The 21863-nt window shown below is 49.7% G+C and overlaps 1 protein-coding gene across 2 annotated transcripts; it reads right to left on the reverse strand.

Moving 5' to 3' along the window:
- Window positions 1-1493: 1493 nt before the first annotated feature.
- Window positions 1494-20965, reverse strand: TNFRSF13C (TNF receptor superfamily member 13C). 2 transcript variants are annotated; one of them, XM_084629971.1, is made up of 5 exons: window positions 19939-20965; window positions 19311-19496; window positions 17482-19004; window positions 16741-16923; window positions 1494-5453 (listed from the first exon to the last, which is right to left on the reverse strand). In XM_084629971.1, the coding sequence occupies exons 3-5, from the start codon at window positions 17603-17605 to the stop codon at window positions 5128-5130; spliced, it is 633 nt and encodes a 210-aa protein (XP_084486097.1). In that variant the 5' UTR covers window positions 17606-19004; window positions 19311-19496; window positions 19939-20965; the 3' UTR covers window positions 1494-5127. The 2 variants fall into 2 exon arrangements, with proteins under 2 accessions (XP_084486097.1, XP_084486096.1); XM_084629970.1 differs by having other exon boundaries at window positions 19311-20965.
- Between the last annotated feature and the right edge of the window lie 898 nt (window positions 20966-21863).

Here is a 21863-nt window from a genome sequence, read left to right on the forward strand (position 1 = left end):
TCCCTGAAGCACCCCCCATACTCCTGTCCTGGGACCCCCACTCAGTTCTGCCAATGCCCCTCACGCTTGCCCGGCCCCACCCCTGCTATTGTTGTCCAGTGCTCCCAAATAGCTCTAGTCAGTGCATCTCAGTGCTGGCCTGAAGCATGTCCTATGGTTCTAGTCCTGGGCCTTGCTCATGCTGGTAGTTTTGTGACAAGCATTCACGAAGCTTTGACAATGCTAAATCCATCAGACTCGCTTTTCTAGTGACCTAACTGAGATTGCCAGAGATGGGCGGCTGGAGTGCTACTTACCCAGCAACTGCCTATCCAAGTCCTAAACAGATTTCACTAGCTTCTTGGATACAGCACCAGATTTCTGGCCTCGGCACCAGTGTGAGTTGTGTTCTCTACCAGATTTTGGCCAGCAGAGGTCTAGGTTACACCGTGCTCATGTGAACCTCTTGGAACTGGGTATTGGGAAGGGGCGTGTCTTGTGTTCTTTGCAAAGTCTTTTCCTCTTTGGCTCCCCTGCAGTCCAACACAGTTGCATGTCTTCCCTGGTGAACAAATACATCTATGAAGAGGTGAAATCAGAAGGTCTTGGTGTTGAGGGACTAAAAGATCAGTTTCCGGAGGAGTCTCTTTAACCTCTCACACTGCAGTAGGAACCAAAAGCAGCCTGGGAGGCAATAAAGAGGAGGCTGCTAGTGGCTGACAGTCATCCCCATCCAACAGTCTGTGGGTCAGGAACTAGGGCTTGAGTTCCCTCAGCTGAGCCTGGGCTAGCTGGCTCAGCCCTCAGGCCAGGTAATGAGCCTGGCTGTGGCAGAATCACCTGATTGGCCGGCTCACTCAATTGGCTGCAAGGCCCCAACAGGTCTGTGTTTGAGCTCCGCAGCAGTGGCAGGTTGCTGGCTGCTGAATGCTTACACCTGCAGCTGTGATCTCTCCTGTGCCTACCCACCTTGTTCCCAGCCTTGCTCCAGTCCCACTCATTTGCTCCAGCCCTGCTGCCTTGCCTGACTTCTAACTCCTGCTTCCAGCTCTGATGCTAGGCTAGGCTCCAGCTCTGGCTCTAATGACTAGGTCAGAGCGCCCATCTCCCTGGGCCCTGACACTATGTAGGCTTGGTCTAGCTTCTTATAGGCAGGTATCCACATCCTAACTGGCATGCATTTGGCCTTATATATGGTGGCAGCCTCAGCAGAGATCTCAAGGACTAAATGTGCCAGGGAGACTGCACTCCTCCCACTCTTAGAGGTGGTGTCTTCTCATGAGGGAGCAGTATATACAGAAAGCTTCTACTGAGGACAATGTGTAAAGGAAGCTTCCACTGCTGTTGGCCTGGCTCTACTTGCTCTGTGGCGAGAGAACTTGCACACTAGGGCTGTCAGTTGGGCACTATAGTAAAAATGTGGGTGTGAGGACTCAATAACCTTCCCATGGACACCCCAGAAAGACAGAAGAGCAGCCCCTTGGATTGACAGCAATTTCACTTTATTCGTTAACGTTACAACTTATTTTCTTTGTGCCCTCTCACCGTTCTCCCCGTGCATGGGCAATGGGCAGAACCAGTCAGTCCCATGCACTGAAAATAAGGAACAAGAAGCATCTACAAGAGTATTTCAGCAATGAGATAAATTCCCCTAACCCCAACCATGAGGGGGGAATTAATACTGATGTGTTCTCACCCATCACTGGGTCAGAGTAGCGGGGTGGGAGGAGGCGGGGGAGAACCTATTCAAAACAGGTAGGTTACTACTTGCCTCAGAAGAATCCAATATAGATTGAAATGGTGCCCGCATGAACCTCTGATATTCATAGCTTAGTGGCATCTCACAAGAGGGATGTTTCACTGTGGTTTTAGATAAGATGGTGGATGCCCTATCACTTGCGGCTTTTCAAGCTAGACTAGACAAGCCACTGAGAAATGTACTGCGGGGAACAATCTTGCTTTGGCGCAAGATGGGCTCATCCACTTGTACAGAGGACATGTTAATGATTCAGGGTGATCAGGATCACTTGGCAAACTGGGTCCAAGCAAACAATATGCATTTTAATACAGCGAAATGTCAATGTATACATGTAGGATCAAAGAATATAGACCATCCTTATATGATGGAGGACTTTGTTATGCGAAGCAATGACTCTGAAAAAGATTTAGTGGATGACAGCTGAACATGAGCTCCCAGTGTGATGCTGTGGCCAAAAGAGCTAATGTGATCCTGGAATGCATAAACAGGGGAATCTCAAGTAGGTGTAGAGAGGTTATTTTACCTCTGTATTTGGCACTGGGTGTGTCCAGTTCTGGTTTCCACAAGTCAAGAAGGATGTTGATAAATTGGAGAGGGTTCAGAGAAGAGCCATGAGAATGATTAGAGGATTAGAAAACATTCCTTATATAGTGATAGACTCAAGGAGCTCAATCTATTTAGCTTACCAAAGAGACAGTTAAGGGATGACTTAATTGCAGTCTATAATTACCCACATGAGGAACAAATATTTAATAATGGGCTCTTCCGTCTGGCAGAGAAAGGTATAGCACAATCCAATGGCTGGACGTTGAAGCTAGACAAATTCACGCTGGAAATAGACATAATTTTTTAACAGTGACAGTAATTAACCATTGGGACAATTTACCAAGGGTTGTGGTGGATTCTCCATCACTGACAGGTTTTGAATCAAGAGTGGCTGTTTTTCTAAAAGGTCTGCTCTGGGAATTATTTGGGGGAGGTTCTCTGGCCTGCGTTATGCAGGAGGTCAGACTAGATGATCACAAAGGCGCCTTCTGTGCTTGGAATCTATGAATAGGCCTTTTCCATCTCCACCTCTTAGGATTTTTTTTTTAAACTTCTTTCCTTTTAGAGATGGTCCCGTGTCTACAGTAGCAAGTCTCAGGCAGTCACAGGCAGAGAGGAAATGGGAGGGAGAAGATATGTTTGCAATCCTGCCTCCTTTCTCTCTCCAGTTTTCCAGTGAAGCAGATTTGCTCTGTCACTCAGGACCAGGCTCTCCTCCAAATGCCAGGAATGCCCCATAAACCATTTTGTTAATTTCAACAGTGCTTCCCTTGAAACCACTATAGAAAGTGGTGTGAAGGATTTTGGGATAGCATCTGAGGAGGAGCTGTTGTGAATGGCAGCAACTGGAGGTCTTGGGACACAAAGAGTAAGCACCCCTGTTTCATGATGAGGGGGTCATCCCTTCAGAGGCAGTCACTGCTGGTCCTGCATGGGCTACAGTAACCACGGTTAAGTGACACAGTGATTGCCAGGGTGCCAATGCTTCTACAGCCTTTCCAGACTGAGCCAATGAGATGCTGAAGGTGCGTCTACACTTAGGGTGGCATGTAGAGACACTGTATGCCCTGCTAGTATGGGTTTAAACAGCGGTGTTGACAGTGAGGCACGGCTTAGATGAGTAGAGTTCAGTGCCCCACACATCTGAACACTAGGGACTGTACCCTACACAGCTCCCCACACGCCCAAGCAGGGCCTGTGCTGCTATTTTTAGCAGTGTAGTGTCCCGTTGCCTCCCCACTGCCAGAGGCTTCCACTGCCATAGTGAAAAGCTCTGGCAGTGGGGAAAGGCTCCGGCAGCTCTCCACTGCCAGAGAGTTTCACTGTGGTTTGTAGCTACACACCACAGTGACAATTGTGGCTGCAGCTTGCCTTGCACTGCGGCCTGTAGCTACACCTACCCTACGCACCACCACAGACAGGCAATCGAATGTGGGCTTCCCATGAAGAAGCTGCTGAGCACTTAGCCCTGTTTCTGCAGCACTCCCAGTCATGAGGGAATGGGAGACTGGGACTTGAATCCAGGCCACCTGCATAGCCATGTTAAGCACTAACCTTTACACCACCAGCCAGATGTATTTTAGTTAAAACGCTTTGCTCTCTTCCTGTCAGAACTGCTGTGAGAAAGTCGGAGACACCAGTTGCAGCAAGGAATTCAGGCTTTTGTTCCCTGTAGCAGCTTCTTCAATTCTCTCTAGCAACTATTCTGGATTAAGGTCACTTTTATTTCAGAACAGAGTGTTCACATAAGGAGTTATTCGGAATAGCTATGCTGGTCAATTTCCCCATGTAGACAAATCTTTACAGAAATATCAGTTATAAGCTAAATATTCCCTCTCACCCTCCCATCACGCTAAAATTATCTATTATTATAATTCCTGTTGGCATGATACACGTAGTATTTCCTGAAGAAACATGAACTAAAGCAGTGGTGGCCAATGGGACGTGCACACACATCCCAAGTGCCTGCCACAGTGATAGCCCCAGTTCTCTGTCCATGGTCCTGGCTGATTCCAGGGCCAGTTGGTCACTGCAGAGATTTCCGTCCCTCATTCTTTGCTTGGGAAGATGCATTTCAGCTCCACCTCCTCTCTTCCCAGACCCTGCAAGGGGATTCGCAGAGCCTTGGCGGGGGGTTGCCACAGTGTGAAGGGGTCACAGGAAGGAGGTGTCTGTGTGTTTATGTTATGGGCCCTCTGACGCTTGGAGAACTTGACTGTAAGTTGAATGGAAGCTGGATAGGGCCCGGCCTATGTTACTTTGCTCAGGGCCCCACAGAACATAGCATTGTACCAGCACTAAGGACCCAACCCCGCTCTCATTGAAGCCAATGGCAAAACTCCCATTGATTTCAGTTGTGCAGGATCAGGGCCTAGAGAAACACGCACCTTCCATTTAAACTTTCACTCTGCTCTTCCTTTTTACCCTTCCCACTCTCCCTAGGACTCCCTCTTCACACCCACACAACACACCCCACCCCCTTAAAATATGGTTGCTAGCAGGCGCAGCAATCATGCAGTTGGTATGTTGGCTCTGAACAATCACTTTTTCTCACGTGCCATCTCTCTTCAACCTTCTCCAGCTACAGAGCTCACGGACCAGGGACAATACAATTGACTCAGGTATCCTCCTTTGGTTAGGGGTGTAACTGGGACTTCCTGGCTTCAACCACCATGTGAAAGGGGAAATATAAAAGGCAAAAGGCATAGGAGGCTGACCTCGCTTAAGGCAAAAGTCTCGTTCTGATTCAAGTCATTTCCGTGCAACAGCTTATCCATCCAAATGAAGCGATTTTGTCACCTTCAGTGGGCAACCAGCTAGCACCAGCCCTATTCTGCCTGCTGTCATGGTCTCTCCTCAGTGGTGCAGTTATTCTGAATGGTCTTTGTGGTCACCAGGACAGTGGCCCCCAGCTCTGTTGCTGGTAGTGGAAAGCCATGGTCACGTTCTTCGTTGCCGGCGGAGAGAACAGAGAGCTGAATGACATCACTTCCTGCCCCACCTTGGAAGACTGGCTTCCTCTTTGAGAAATCTCCTCTTCCTGCTGGCCCAGCATGCTTCAGGGTGCCATTCACGTGTTGGCATGTGGCCAGTACGAGATCATCTTCTTCTGGCAGTTTCAGTCCCTTACAGGCCTGGCTTTCACAGGAAATGACACAGTCCAGGTTTTCTACAAGGGGAAAAAACCTGATTAATAATGCACAAGCCAGGGTGGGCTGTATAGCTCAGGGCTGAGCTACCCTCCATGACATCCTCCTGCAGGAGCACATGCAAGATGGAGGTGGGGTGCTGCAGTGAAGGAGGAGGTTAAAGGGCCATGGGCACTCCCTCTGTTGTCAGCAGCTCCAACAACCGTTCAGCTGTCAGACCCCCTCCCCACCCTTGGGACAAGCCCCTCAACCTTCACCCCAGCTGCCAAACTATTCCTGTGCTCCCAGTGACAAGTGGGAGAGGTGTGACAAGGAGGAGTTCTGCCTTTCCTCCCCATCCCGCCTCCCAGAGACCATGTCTGCATTAGCCAGGTTACACCGACAGTTCCCCTCCCAACCTGTGGAAGAACAACTCGCATCCATGCTCAAAAGAGAGTCAGACAATTGCTAACGAGGCAGCACTTGAGGTAATTTACCCCAGATGTTGTGGGGGTAAGACCTGGGCTAGCCTGAATTGGACGCACGCATCACCCTGGCACAGCTGGAGCTCCGTGAGCTGTGGAACAATAGACTGCAATGCTGCCTTCTCTAGTGTAGAGAAACCCCGGCTCTAGCTACTAGCTCTGCTCCTTCTGCTGGCTGCAAACCTCTGGGACATCATTGCGGGGAGAGGGGAGTGCGTTGGAGGGGCGGGGACACCGTGGGACACTATGTTGGGACAGAGATTGCAGTCTCTGGGTTGCTGGCTGAGGATCTGCAGAGCAGGGAGGGTGCATTTTGGGGGTGGGAGAAGAATGGGGTAAAGTGCGTGGAGGACATTTCTGGGGATGGGTAGTTGGCTGAGAGTGCAAGGCCTTACACTCAACATCGTTTCTTGGTTTATCTGTGACAAGATAACTTTTGAATACCACCTCTGATCCAGGCCAGCATTTCAGGAATGTTCTGGGCCTCAATGCCAGACCTCTGTTGATTCTGGGGGTGATCAGAACATCTATAGAGGGACAATGGGGAACACTTGGAGTGTCTGCCACCTGTGGATAGCACCCACTACCATCTTGCAGCATCACAATACCCCTGCTCACCCTCCCATCAGCGTTTAACATCTTGACACCCTGAATACAGAAGAGAAATAATTGCTCTCCCTGTGGGGTGGACAGGCAGCCAGCAGGGGCAGCTAGAGGGAAGAGGAGAGAGAAGGAGGCTTTCTTCATCCCTTCCTTCTTCCTAAAGTCCTACCTCCTCAAAGCCTGCTCCAGCTGAGGGAGAGAGGGCACCAGCTGTCCAACCCTCCCTTCTGATGGGTGGGGGAAGGAAGACAGGTGCTTTGTGGAGGGAGAGGAGAGGGAAGACACACAGAGTCCCCGGCATGGGACCTTGGTGTGAGGGGAGGGGGAAGTAGGGGTAACAGAACCCCATGCATGGTAGAGAGAATGGGGGACCCTTCTTTAGGGGGAGGGAAAAGGGTCATGGGGGCACCCAGAACCCCTGGTGGATTGGGGGGAGACTGGAGGATGCTAACATGTGGGCACCCAGAGCCCCTAGCAGGGGGGAGATTAAGGGGAGTTGCAGGGAGTTCCTGAAATAGAGGGGGATGTGAAGGTGGCCCACTGGGAGCTTGTGGGGGGAATGGAGGGATGGTGGGTGAAATGAGCTTGGCCTATGCAAGCTATGTGTGACCCCCTCCTACTATGGGGGTTTTGAATGACGGGGACATGGCTGGGGGTGTGTAAAAGGAGACCATCAGCCAGCACACTACGGAACTTGCCCAACTGAGGGAGCTGTCATCTGTCAAACCGCCTCACTGGGACCAGTTTAAGGTAGCCTGAGTGTGGACACAAGGGCAAACCTTCCACCAATTTATACTAACATTGTGGTGGGACAATCAATTTCTTTACCACTGACTGATCTCTCCAGTGCAGACAAGCCCTCATGGGTATGTCTACACTGTAATTAAAAACTCATGGCTGGCCTGCACCAGCTGACTTGGGCTGAGGCTATTCAATTGTGGTTTAGACTTTCAGGCTCAGGCAGGTGCCTGGGCTCTAGGACACAGTGAGGTGGGAGAGTCCCAGAGCTCCTGCTAAGCAACAATTAAACAGCCCCTTAGCCTGAGCCTGAGTCAGCTGGCACGGGCCAGCCAAGGGTTTTTAATTGCAGTGTAGACATACCATAAGAGAGCTGCCAATGCTTCCCATGCAGCTCCCTCATCCCTTCAGTGCCCACTTCTCGAGCTGGCAAGCCCCTCTCATGCACAATCCCCTCCCATCTACAGGTGATGGAGAGGCAGCTGCCTCTGTAGTTAAGGTCTCAGCACAGGAGTGCAAGTAGGGTGGTACCCTCCAGTACACAGTACCGGCAAGAAATTTTTAGTAGGTTCGGGTTACGGGAAAGACTTGGCACTAGCCCCTCCCCCTCCGGAGGGGGTAGGGCTGCGCTCTGCTCCTTAAAGGAGCAGAACATGGCTAGGGAGGGCATTCATTCTTTATATGGCTTTTAAAAGCACAATACATATGCTATTGTGCTGTTACATTGGTCAGGAGTCCTCAAGAGGGGAGGAGTGTGTGTGTGGCGGGGGAGAATGGAAGGTGTTTAAATAGAGTCTTTGATTCTGTTTCTCCCCTTGGTCTGAATTATCCATGACATTCATACTGCATCACATCAAGTCCAAATCATTAGAGGAATGCCTGTTTTTGCACTGACCAGAGGATGTTTGGATTCTGATGTCAGCCCAGTTCTGCAGCCTGATGGGAATCAGATGTTGTCCCCAGTGTACATATAATTCTTCTTTGCAGCCAAACTAGTCTAACAGACATTTTGTTAACTGGAACTGGAGCAGCAAAACAAAGAAAACAAATGCCTCATTTCCCAGCTTTTTGGGTGAGAGAACTATAAATGAAGATTATAATGCCGGACACTGATGGCCTTCAACCAGCTGCCTCAGGAATCTGCCAAGAACTTTGCTGAAAATATGTTCCTCATCTTAGCAACGGAGCTAAGACTTATCACACATCTATCCACCTTTCTTCAAATGAAGCTCCTTCTGAACTGACAGCTCAGGCATTGTCAATTTCATCCAGAACGATTTACAAACTTGGAACCTAACCCTGTAAACCCTTAATCATTTGATCAATCCCACTGAAGACAGTGGGACTATTTGCATGAGTATGGATCACTTTTGTGGTAAGCGTTTCAGGAGTCTGTTCTGTTCGTATAAAGGAAGTTGAATCTCTCATTGAAATGCAATGTTTGGGTACAATACCATAATGCAGTTTAGGATACAGTTCTACTTAAAATTTGTCTTTTAATAAATCATACATATGCTGAAATGGCTCCTCACCCAACTCCCATATTCCATATAAAGAGACTGAATACTACATATGTGGGGGAAAGTGAGTAGTTAAGCATGTTGATGTTTGTATATACAAAGGTGGGTGTCGGAGGGGATGGGGAGAGCATGGGGGCCCTGGGCTGGGGGTGGGACAGAGAGGAGTCACATAGAGGGTCACGTGGGGAGGTCACATGCTCTTCACCCCTGTGTCCCTCCCATGAGTGCAGTACTGGTAAGAAATGATTTCTACTTGCACCACTGCAGCCAGGGTTCCTGTAACAGGGTGGCTCGCCCCTTTGGCTGGGAAGCCTGAGGCTAGCCAACCTTGATTACTTAAGAGACACAACTGGATTGAATTAGATGATTCCACCCACAAGCAGCAGGAAGTAAGCCATGGCAGAGACTGAGGAAATTCAAGCAAGGTTGCTGTAGGGAAGACCCGAACACTGCGGGAGTTGGCCCAGCTAGGAGGGCCGGGAGTAGCCTCCTAAGGCAGGAAGAAGATCCTGACACAAGGCTGAGCGACAGTCATAGAAAGCCTGGGTATGGTGACTGTTTCAGTTCCATTACAAGCCCAATCGTCACCCCACGTTAGTTTAGGAAGATAAAAAAGATTTTCACCAGCACTTTTTCTGATTGCTATTAGGATGGTGAGGGTGAGCCCCTGACCCCCTCACATTTCAAGTCATTTCATGAAATGATACTGAAGTTATAATTAATTTAAAAATGACCCTTTTTAGTCTCTCATGTCTCTGGCCCCCTCTTTTACACACTTAAACATATGCCCATGTTGCTATTTTAAGTCTTTTGAAGCTTTCTTTCCAGATTGCATACTGAAGCGTTGTGTTTGTGGCAGTCAGGCCTTGGGATCAGGGTTAAGGGAATTTCTGATGTCCAGAGTCTCATTTGAGAATGTTTAAACTATAAGACTACTCCATGCCTCATGCTTGCTACCTTACCTTGTCACTTCCACACCCTTTCATGGATAGATTCTTTCACCTGTGGCATTCTTAGTATTTTAATGTTCGTGACTTATTGCAGCAAACTTCACTCTAATTCATTAACCAAGTGCTCCGCCTGGGAGCTGAAAGGCCCTGGATGATCTCTCACCCTAGCTGCTGCTGATACTGAGAGGAGCACAGTCATGGAGCCAGCATCAGTATGCCGGGACGGCTTATTCACAGGGAACTTTCCCCTCCTTCCCCCCAGCTCGGCTGCACAGAAACTTCGAAGCAGAAGGGGGAAGAGAACAGGAAAACAGCACATCTTACCCACTCCCCAGAAGCCACTGATATGCTCAGGGAGACATGAAATTATGCATGACAGCTTCTGAGAAGAGAGCGTGGGGTTGAGTCAGCACAGAGGCACAAGCTCCCATGGGAAAAGAGACCTGGCCCCACCCAACCCAACAGTGGCCTTGCCTGACTTTTGATTAGGGAGTACGGCCCCTTTGTGGCTGGGAGGGAAGGGAGGGAAGCCCCACAGCTCTTCTATACTTGAGGTTAAGACCAGCTTTCCACTTAAAGCTCGACTTTTCTAAGTGCTCGAAAATCTACATGGTTATGAGCTTGCCTTGAAAGCTGGCGTGCCTCCTGGGGGCACAATGCTCTGTCAGTGATCCAAATTCACAGCCACTTGAGCAAGAGCTTCCCAAGATGCAGCCTCAGAAAACCAGCTTTTCTTAAAGTTGAGAGATTCTGGCAACTTTTTTCTCCTGGCTAGAGCTCCAACCAGGGTCCTCCTATCATCCCACCAGGGTCTCCTGTGCTTGGGTTACCCCAACAGCGCGCGTGGCACCCGTTAGCCCTTTGAGGGAAGTCAAATTAAAATGTTGTTTGAAAAAGATTTTGCTTTTCCCATTAGACTTGTCCCAAGCTTCCCTTGTTTGTTCTTGAGCCTAATAGATTACACTGAGCCTGTGCAGACAGAGGAGTTGGGTTCTCAGGTTTGATAGCCTTCAAACTTTCCCTAGATAGTCAAAGGGATAAGCAGTAAACCTTTGAAGGTAACCCTCCCAGCCCATTAGAGAGACAAGGTGAGTGAGGTAATATCTTTGACTGGACCAACTTCTGTTGGTGAGGGAGATAAGCTTTCGAGCTAACACAGAGCTCTTCAGACCCTCCATCCAGCTCGTGTCAGATTAGTCCTACTTTGGGCAGAAATCTGGGAAAGGTTGGGAGGCAAATTGCTAAAATCTGTCCAGATTTTCTTTTATTTCGGGGGAATGTGAATGCTTGCTGGCAGGGGAGGAGCATGTTAGGGGGGTGGAGGAGCGTGGTGAATGGGGTGAGAGGGTTTCAGGGCTGCATTGAGGGATGGGGGATGAGTGATAGGGGAAGAGAGGGCTTGCGGGAGGGACACTGGGAAGAGGACAAGGGGGTAAGCAGCATAGGGATTGGGGGAGCATAGGGGCAGGGGCTCCTGTCAGCCCTACATTCTTCCTTACTTTGTGTGTGCGCCATGATCTGGGAGGGGAGGGAGTTTCAGCCCCTCTCCCTTCCTCCATGTAAGCTGGGATCTGGTGCTCCCTGTCCCCCCCCACCACCGTGGTACCTGAGCCCTGTGCCTCTGTGTGCCAGGATTGCGGGGGGAGGGGCTGCCCATCTATGGTGATCGGGGTGGGGGGGGGGCTCTGCTGGAGCGTCTGAGCCCCTCTTCCTACCCTCTCCCCCATGTGAATCAGGATGCGGGTAGCTTAGAACAGGCATACTCAGAGCATGTACCAAACCCACACTGCTTGACACACATCAGAAAGTCCTGGTGGGGTGGGGGGGAAGGGAACACCTCCTGCCATGGAGCAGTTCACGTGTCTCCAAGTTATTGTTTCAGGCTGTATTCATTCCCACTGAGTATTCTCTTTCATCCCAGAACATCTCAGCAAGATGAATGGACTACTTGACAACGCTCTGCGCTTGCAACTTTGAAGTTTGAAACCTACCCTGGGCAGAAATCTGAGACTGAACTGTAAACATTTGGGGAAAAGCTGCCTCTCAAGTTTTGTGATGTTTCTGGAGAAATGTAATCGAGTACAGCAGAATATTCAGGAGAGGATGAAGCTATATTTGAAAAGCAAATCAATTATAAATGCAAATACTCTCTGGGAGGGGAGGGGTGGAAGAGTAGGTGGTGAGAGGTGGCAGAGGAGCGGGATACATGGGAATGTGTGATGGGGGAGGTGAAAAGACAGGAGCAATAGGGAGTAGTGGAGGAAGTTGGGGGCAGGGGGCTTCTCTTCTGTATGTGTGCTGGGATCTGAGGGAGCCCTGCTCTGCGCCCTGCCTGCTGTGGGTCCTGGGATCTGGGAACCCTGATCCTGGTGGGGTGTCTGGGCCCCTCTACCTGTCCCTCCACATGAGCTGAGGTGGGAGGGAGGAAGGGTAACAGATTTAAATATCTGAAATCCAGAACACAATTAGCTAAGATATACATCACCCCTATGTGGGGTGGAGTGCGGGGTCTGTGAGGGAGTTAGGGTGCAGGAGGGGGTTCTGACCTGGGGCAGGAGGTTTGGGCTGTGGGCTCCGTCCAGGCAGCGCTTACCTCAGATGGCTCCCAGTCAGCAGTGCAGCGTGGGTAATGCAGGCTCCCTGCCCACCATGGCTCCACACTGCTCCCTGAAGCAGCCATCATGTTCAGCCCCTAGGCGGAGGCGCTGCCAAGCAGCTCTGCATGGTGCGCACTGCCCACCCCCGCAGGCCCCACCCCCGCAGTTCCCATTGGTCGTGGTCCCCAGCCAATGAGAACTGCGGAGCCAGTGTTCGGGGCAGGGGCAGCGTGTGGAGCTTCCCTGATCGCCCCTGTGCTGAGGAGCCACAGGGACATGCCGGTCACTTCTGGGAGCCGCGCAGAGCCAGGGCAGGCAGGGAGCCTGCCTTAACCCCGTTGCGCTGCCAACCGCACTTTTAATGGCCTGGTCAGTGGTGCTGATCGGAACCGCCAAGTCCCTTTTCAACTGGTGTTCCGGTCGAAAACCGGATGCCTGGCAACCCTAGGTTGGTGGGTGGAGAAGGAGATACACACCAGTCTTCTCTCCCACACTTAGTTACTGTAACAAACAGGTAGTAAAACTGTCAAGGTTTTGGGACAGAGACCGTGGATGAGATTTCTCTCACCAGGCCTGTTAGCAACTATGCATTGCAAAGGCTATCCCCATTCCACTGGAACACAATGTGCGAGGGGGATGAAGCACTGAGGAACTGCATAGCAACCAGGTGGCCTAGTGCAGGGTTTCCCAAAATTGGGAGATGTTTCAAAGGGTTGGTCACATGGCAGCTCCTGTGGCTCCTGTCCCACAGGGCTGGTTGGGCTCGCCTCCCTGCTCCAGGAACTACAATCTGTGGGGTCGCAGTGCCACTCGGGTTTGGTCCAGCTGTCATGAGGACGAGAGCCTCCATAAGCCAAATTTGAGTGAGTCGCACTGTGACCCCATGAGCCAGGTCAGAACTCTACTCACTCTACTCTGGTCCAGTCAGGGGGCGGGGCCAAACCTGAGCAGTGCTGCAACCCCGGAGGTAGCAATGCTGGGAGCGGAGAGCCAAGCCCAGCCAGCCCAACAGCAGAAGAGCTGCCACCCACCAGGGGGCCAGGACCCAACCGAGACCACCCCAGGGCTTCCACCCCCAGACTGTTTACTGGGACGTGGCAGGACGTCAACACCTACAAATGGGTTCTGAGCCCAGAAAGGTTGAGAACCACTGGCTTAGTGGAAACACCACTGTATTTAGACTGTTCCTAGCTCTGCCACTGGCCTGCTGGGTGACCCTGGCAAATCAGTTTCCCACCTGTAGTATGGGGATAAGGATGTAAAGTTGTCTGAGAGCTACTGATGAATTGCACAATATAAAATCTAGGTCTTTTAGTTATTACCTTGCCACAGTAGCAGATCAACTGCAAACCTAGGGGAGAACTACACCTGTCTAAATGGCCACTAACTCCTACTAACAAACATTTCTCTTTCTGTTTAAAAATCTAGGAAATTAAACAGGGAAAAAACATTGCCCCAGAGTGCAGGTTGCCCAGTGATAGCTCGTGCCCTTCCAGCATGTTGAGTTCAGCAAAACTCAGACTTGAGAAAACCAGGAACTAGAGTTCAGGTAAACACCCAGACAACCGTATCTTCGCCCTCTTTGAGTGATGCCCCAATACGACCATAACACACACATTTGCGCTGTCTTTTTACTGTACTAGACAGGGGCTACCTGCCCCTGCCCTATGCTCCAACACGGAGCTTACTCCCCTGACCTAATACGATACTTGAAAAACTGAATAACCACTCCATACCCTTCTACAACCCCTTCACACCTGCACACAGGAGACCACCAAACCTGTACTTTCCCATACCCATCATTAAATCCACAAATAGCTCTCACATTCCACCTCACTACCGATGATACCCATGGCAAGAAGACCCCAGTGTCCTGCTACTGACATGACCAATGCAATTCTGTGCTGAAATGATGCTGACGGGACCCTCAAAGTACACGTGTGCACCTCTTCCTTTGATCACGCCCTGGGGGACTCAGACCCAGACCTCCTCATATCACAATTACAGCTCCTCCAAGCTGCTCCAACATATTCCTCTACCATTCAATACGGCTCCAACTAGCGCAGTGAATGCAGCTGGAGCGCACGCAGACAGTAGCAGATTTAGAATTAGTGGGGCCCTGTGCTCAGCTCCATTTTTGGGGCCCCTCCTTGGGACCCAGCCAAGAAAAAGAACATTCTCTCTTATCTCCCCCTCCCCAACTATTTTTCATTCTTTTTTTCTTCATCCTCCTCCTATAAGTAATAGGAGGTAAATGAAAATAAAGTGAGGTACCTTGATTGTTTTGGTAGTCTAACTTATTTTTCCACAAAGACCACCTGAAAATCGCTGAGGGTCTCAGTGGACCACTTAATGATCTTTCCAAATATTTTTTGTACCATTAGCTAACTATTGGAAAGTGCTTTGGATAAGAGCTCTTTATTAAAAAAATGTAAAAAAACATTGGGGTGCGGGGTCTGGCCATGACTTATGGTGCGGGAGGGGGCGCAGGGCTGGGGTTGCAGGGTCTGGAAGGGAGTTAGGGTGCAGGAGTGGGCTGGGGGTTGGGGTGTAGGGTCTGGCCAGGAGTTAGGGTGCAGGAGGGGGCTCAGGGCTGGGGAAGGGGCTTGGGGTGTGGAGCGCTTACCTGGGGCAGCTCCCGTTTAGTGCGAGGGGTGCAGGTGGGAATGTGTGTTGGGGGGTGCAGAAGTGCCCATTTGGTGGTCAGGGTGGGGGGGAGATGTGTGTGGGGTTGCAGGAGTCAGGGAGGGCAGGGGGTTGGGGGTATGTGAGGGGGTGCAGGAGTCAAGGCTGGGGGTGTGGGCTGGGGTCATGGGGGTGCACCCAGCCCCCTGCCCTGAGTGGCTCACAGCAGGGAGCTGGGCGGGGGTGGGTATGTGTAGGAGCCTTTGCTCCGCCCTGCCCCGATTCCACCACCTTCCCCAAGGCCCCACCCCTGCCTCTTCTCCGCCTCCTTCCCCAAGTGCGCTGCGGCCCCGCTCCTCCCGCTCCCTTCTGGAGCAATCTGAGCACCAGCAAACAGCTGTTTGGCGGCGGGGGAAGTGCAGGGAGGGGCGCAAACGTGGCACACTCAGGGGAGGAGGCGGGGAGGGGAGATCTTGGCTGCCGGTGGGTGCGGAGCCTGCAGCAGGAGCCCCAGGAGCCGGCAGGACCAAGCTTCTGTCCCCGCAGCTGTCCAGCCCTGGGGCCCCCATCGTTGTGGGGCCCGTGCCAGGGCAATCTGTTTTTCACTGTAAATCCGCCTCTACACGCAGATAATTTCCAGTGGCTATTGCCAGCTCCTGGGGGCAGAAGTAAAGTGGTGTGGGTATTTACCTGAACTCTATATTTTGTGGTTTCCAGAAGTTTGAGTTTTGCTGAACTCTATGTTCTGGAATGGCATGAGCTATCGCCAGGCCACCATCTGTGTTAATGAACTTTTTTGCCATTTAATTATTAGTTTAGGATTAAAAGCACAACTTTGCAAGCATGAACAATTGGGTGTATATTTCTAACTTGGGGAAAAAATCTGCAGAATTGAATACAAAATGGTAACTTCTCTATAGTTTTTATGAATCAACTTATAAAATCTAATGGAGCATTACAGCTCTGCAGCAAAATTCTATAAAGCAGGTAAAAAAAGCCTACAGAAAGGATCTCATTCTCTGTTCAGTGATGCAGTATTTTAGAATAATTCCAGTGGAGCCCTACTGCATTACTGCAGAACTTTTCCCCAAATGGTTGTGTGCTCTTTAGCCTGAAAGCAAATGCATTCTGGGCATTGTACTCATTTGTACCAACCTCTGTGAGCATCTATCACCTGTGCGTACAGATGGATATGCTCAAAATAAGGGGGGAAGTGTTTGTGTCCATAAAGCTTCAAGTGCACAAATGGAGCTGAGATGGGGCCACTTGGAAAATTTCCCTTTTTTTTTTCTTGAGAGCTTCTGCAGAAGCTAGTGGGGCTTCTGGAGAAGAGCTGGGACAAGTATTTTGGTCTGTTTCATCTCGCTCGGCGCCCTGGGAGGCCTCGTTGCCTTACAAAGACTAAAGGAACTCAATCTATTTAGTTATGGAAGAGAAGAGTAAGAGGTGGTTTAATCACGGCCGAAAGTGCCTACAGAGGAAGAAGGGGTCTGATGCTAGAGGGCTCAGTAATCTAGCAGGCAAAAGCATCACAAGAGCCAGCGGCTAGAAGTTGAAGTCAGCAGAGTCCAAACTGGAAATGAGGCACAACACTTTAAGTGATTGGAACAGATTCTCAAGGGCTGTGGTAGATTCTCCATCACTTAGTCTGAATGTCTATCCAAAAGATGGGGTCAGGTTCAGACCCATGGGTGGGACTTGATGAAGGAATCACTGGGTGAAATTCTCTGGCCTGTGTTACACTGGAGGTCAGACTAGATGATCCAATGATCCCTTCTGCCCTTCAGATCTATGAAACAAAGACACCTACCCTTGGGCTTTTCATTGGGGCTCCTCCTCTTCCTCTGCCGCCTCCTCCTCACTTGACAGGTCAGCAAGCCACAGAGTGCAGCCAGGACCAGGACTAGCCCCACTAAAGCAGGGATCCCAAAGATCAAACCTGGGCCAGGTGCTGGTGCTTGGGTTGAAGTGGGGGCTACGCTGTTGTGGCATGCTGTGGAGAGAATTAAAGCAAGATAGGCCGTGGTTAGCCCGAGGGGAGCTACTGTGCAGGCTTCAGGACGGCAAGCCTGGGTGGTCTCAGGGGAGTTAAAACACAGTGGATAATCCCAAAATTTTCATCAAATGTGGGGCAAATTCCCTCACAAATTCCCAACATCTTCCCATTCAGACCCCCTTACACAGGGAAGTAATAGTCCACATCCCCCACCTTCTCTCTTCTAAACGATCATTATTTCACCCAGAGTGCGGATGGGGCACCTCTCATATTGCCTGTCTTTTCCATCGCTGGGGTGGGTTGAAATCTCTCTCTCCCTAGCTGTTGGGGTCTCATTCACCTTTCTGTCTCTCCCTCCTCCCCTTTCCTGGCTGCTGGTGACTGTCCCATTCCTTTGTTTTTCTTTTCCCCACACTGCTGGGGATGAAGCTCCCCTGCCTTCCTGAACCCATCCCCACCTTCTCTCTCTCATTCCTTCAGTCCCTGGAATCTTTCCCTTCAAGAGGGGGCCTGATCCCCCTCCAGGGAACCCAGGGACTGCCGCTCTCCTCTTACTTGTGTCCTCCTCGGCGTGTCCAGGCAGTTCTGTGCACCTCACACATCCCTTGGTCAAGGGGTCAAAGCACTGGGGAGGGGAGCAGGCAGCATCTGGGTGTCTGTCTGAGCTTCCTCGCATCATGTCCGAGTCAGATTCAAAATTCCTTTATTGTCCGGAGATTTAGACAAATGCCGCCCAAGTGTGAATTCACAGAGCCCTGGGGGCTGTGTCAGAGGGAGATACAGTCTGTCAAGCTGTGTCTGTCCCTCGGGGGCTCTAGCTCTCTGCACTTCCCCCAGGGCGGCCCTTTATCAGGGGAGGAGGAGAGGAAATGTGCTGAAGGCGTCAGCCAAGCCTGCCCACGCAACACCCCCGCTCAGCCCATCTCCCTCCCCCAACCTGCCCATCTAACAGCTCCATAGCCCATAGGAGCCACCACACCAGTGCTGAATAGTTGTCCTTCTAGTCCAATAACCTGCCTCCTGCCACACCACAGCCAACCACTAGTTGATAATCCAGTCTCTCCTCCAGGGACAAGCATTGCTTGTAGAAGGAATCCAAGCAAGTGAAAGCCACAACTCAAACTCTTTCTCAGTCACTGCCCACTAGTCCCATCCCTCTTGTCTTTTCACTTCCCTTTTCACTCACTACATCTCATCTCTCTCACCACCACTTTGGTTTTGGTTTGGAGGCCTCAGCTGCGCCCTGCTTTGCGGCCTTCTCAGTTTCTGCCATTCACCCTTCTTTATCTCACTTTGAAGGGATTCCCTTTCCAACCCAGGGCTGGTTTTTGCCTCATTACGGTGTGAGAGAACCCATTTGGGGATCAGAGCTGTGGTTTCTGGGTTTATGACTCCACTTCTCAGCACAAGTATCAGTAAAACTAGAACTCTCCACATGGGCCCGTACTTAACGAACACCCTCCCCGCCTCTGTAGTTCTGAGCTACAGATATGTCTGAACATGGTGGATTATTACTCAGCATCACATGTGTTGTATTTGTTCATGTTACACAAATTATTTATTTTGCTTCCTTTTTGCAGCTAATCTGCCTATGCATTTCTACAGCCCTTTTCTCCATGGAATCAGAGCACCTCCATGTCTGTTATTTTGAACTTGCAGCTTCCCCTACTATTCCTATCTTGGTCTTCTCTTCACAGGTCTGCCAATGCACCTGAATCCTAATCTGCAGCGCCCTCTGCTCTTCCAGTTCCTGACTTCTCTTGAGCAGCAATATCCAATCATGCCAAACTGGATTTGTGATGTAAACAATTCCTGGCTAGAATGAGACTGAGACCCTCAAAACTCATGTCACTTGTGACCTATGTCATAGAGGAACCCATGTCTGGTCCAAAGCCCAGTGAAATTAATGAAAAGACTCCTACTGACTTAAGTGTGCTTTGGTTCATGCACTTAACACATTAACTCTTTTGTGTCATCAACAGCTCTTCCCTTTTTCTGCAACCAAAGCAACTGCAGGATGGATGGTTGTTTCACAGCAAGAGCCGTTATTCCAGTTGTTATTCGGAGAATCCTAGACCCTGGAGATGAAAGAAACCAGTGATGTCCCAGCTTGTCTACTACCCGCAACCCTCCCTTGCTTCTTCCCTGCAGCATATTCTTCATTGTTTTGTCCAGTCCTGTTTTAAATTACCCCAAGGATGGGATTTCACCACTTTCTTTGAGGGGCTCTTGTAGTTGAATAGATCTTAAATATTTCATGACATCTACTCTAGATTTCCCTTTGATCAGTTTCATCCACTTATTCCCAGCCTTACCCCTCACACCACTCTACATAAAGCTCCATAATTAATAGGAAAGAGAACATTTCTTCTCCAAATACACACTTGGGGTTGGTTGAGACTCCTCCGCAGATGAGACTCCTCTGCAGTGACCCAGGATATCTGTCAGCGATTCTTGCCTGATTCCTCCTGTCCTACAGCAAATTGCTTGGGTGTGAGAATCTTCTTATCTTTCCCCTCCTGTCACTTCTCACCGCTTCATATGTATTCCTGCTGGACTGCAGGACCATCCTGCAAACAAGAAAGCTGAGTGCAAGTACCTTTCAAACAGCAGAAAGCATTGTGGGAATGCTCTCGCCATGAGGCAGCACTCACGAAGGAACAGGGTGGACGAATGGAAAGAGGACTCTTACAAAATCCATATGGATGGTTTGAAAATAAATCATGCTGTACACATTTTTACGGTGTTGAGATGTTAAAAAAACTACAACAGGCATTTTTCAACCCATCCCCAAGTATTGTCAGGCTTCAGCATTCAAAAATCATGAGTGGCACTCCCCAAAATTGTGAAATCGTCTCAAAAATAATATATATAGGGTTCTTTTTCTTTGCCTTCTGGCTTTTGAGTCTTCCAGGTTCATTTGGATCATGTTTTCAAGCTTTTAGCCACAATCATGAGGGCTAGAAATGTACTTCTGCCTTTCAGTGAAAACTGGGATTGTCTTGTACTCACTTAACTTCAGGAATTGCAGCTTTAGCAAAAACACCAAACATCCTGTGACTCGCAACAAAATTGCAGGAGTTGATCCTATTAGGTTGGTAAAAATCCTTTCCAAAGCCCGAAGCCCCTGTCAAGTCCAGCTCCTATGGAACATGATTTAGCATTGCAGCCGAGACCTGAGTGAAAAAGACTCTCCCTGCCCTCCCGACCCCCGAATGCTCTCTGCTTCATTAATGTATGTTAGCAGCCCCAAGAGTGAGATGCACTTCTCCTCTGTGTGAATAGGGTATTCCTTTTTTTTTTTTTTTTGTAATTGACCCAGGGCAGGTGACTGGGACTAGGAAATAAAGACCATGTGGCACTCTGTGTGTCATGCCCTCATTACACATAGAGACAAGATGTTCAGGCCTGAAACGTCAACTGAGAGTATGGCGCAGCATTTCAAAGAGCCAGGGCACATATCCCATTGATATGATGGCTTCAACTGACAGGTGATTAACCTCTGCTAGGCCTCTTTAATAAACATCTCTATAGCCAACAGCAGTAATTCAGCCCCTGTAAGATGCTGTTTGCAAAACATTGAGTCTGAAAAGCTTTCACTAAATAGGAGTTCTCTCTGGTACAGTCTCAGTGTCGCTATATAGACACATACACTCATTCCAGTCCTGTTTCCAGCTCTCTGCTGAGTGTGTTGGATGCAGGAATCATGACAATGCTCATGCCCAGTGCGATTCCACCTCTGCAGACATCCTTCGTCATCGGGCTCCTGTGGCACCCACTGGTTTGGGGTGGTGTGATGAGTCAGAGCAGTAGGCTGCTTACACCCATATAATGATCAGCTACAATGCTCTTCAGAAAATCTTTCTCTGGAAATATGTGTCACCAGGCAAATGGCTTCTTTGCTCGCATTAATTTCACCTGCTATTGTCTTTTTCCAAGACGGACAATCACTCTATTTCCCATTGGCCTTCTTTACTTTCCCCGACCCAGTTCTTTTGTGTTCTCTCTACTCCAGTCATCTCAATGACCCTTGTCTCCTGTTTCCATCTCTCCTCCCCGCCCCACAACCCGCCACACTCCATCTCCCTCTGGCCATCTTACCCCTCCCTCTTTTCCTTCTTTCCACATCTCGCTCTTTCTTCTCTCTTCTGTCTTGTTGCCCCTTTACTTAGGGTAGGAGGCAGGATTCTTAGGTCCTATTCTTATTTCTCCCATGAACTAAGTACGTGACCTTGGGCAACTCACTCATGGCCAAATTTTCAAATGGGGGGGTCTAAATAAAGCCAGTTAAGTCCATATTTTAACAGCTAGGGCTGGATTTTCAATACAGCTAAGCACCCAACAGCTCCCATTTGGGCACCTTAACAAAAACCAAACAAACAAAAAATGGAGACGCTAATCTTTAGCCAACAGCACAGGATGTGAAGCTTGATGCATTCATGTTTGTAAAGCGAGCTGTCCACACACTGTGTTGAAAGCTGCCGCTGCCTGAATGCACATTGTTAATGATCAATAATTCTACCTTTTTCTGTCACTTTACCCAATTTCTCTCTCTCGCTCATCTTTTGAAGTCCTGTTCTGTCACTTTCAGTCTCTATCTGATTTTCTCTTGCCACCCTGCCTTAAGCCGTATTGTCTGCATCTCTTCTGTGGGGCAGATAGTGAGCTCTGGGTTCCCACTGAAGTTCACTCACTCATCGAAAAGCCCCATTGTCTTCCACGGAACTTTACTCATCTTTACTCATATGACTAACGACTTACCCAGGTGAACCAGGGGTCCACAGTACAGACCTGTATGTCAGGCCCTTTCCCCTTTGTCTCATGCATCTTTCTCTGTCTCTTTACTCTCGACGAACAACTAATCCATTTGGATCAGCATGAGTTAAACCCGGCTCAGCAAGTGGTTAATGGCTGTGAAAGGTTTGCAACTAAAAGTG

This window comes from Lepidochelys olivacea (assembly GCF_965140295.1).
Source record: "Lepidochelys olivacea isolate rLepOli2 genome assembly, chromosome: 1".
NCBI lineage: Eukaryota > Metazoa > Chordata > Testudines > Cheloniidae > Lepidochelys > Lepidochelys olivacea.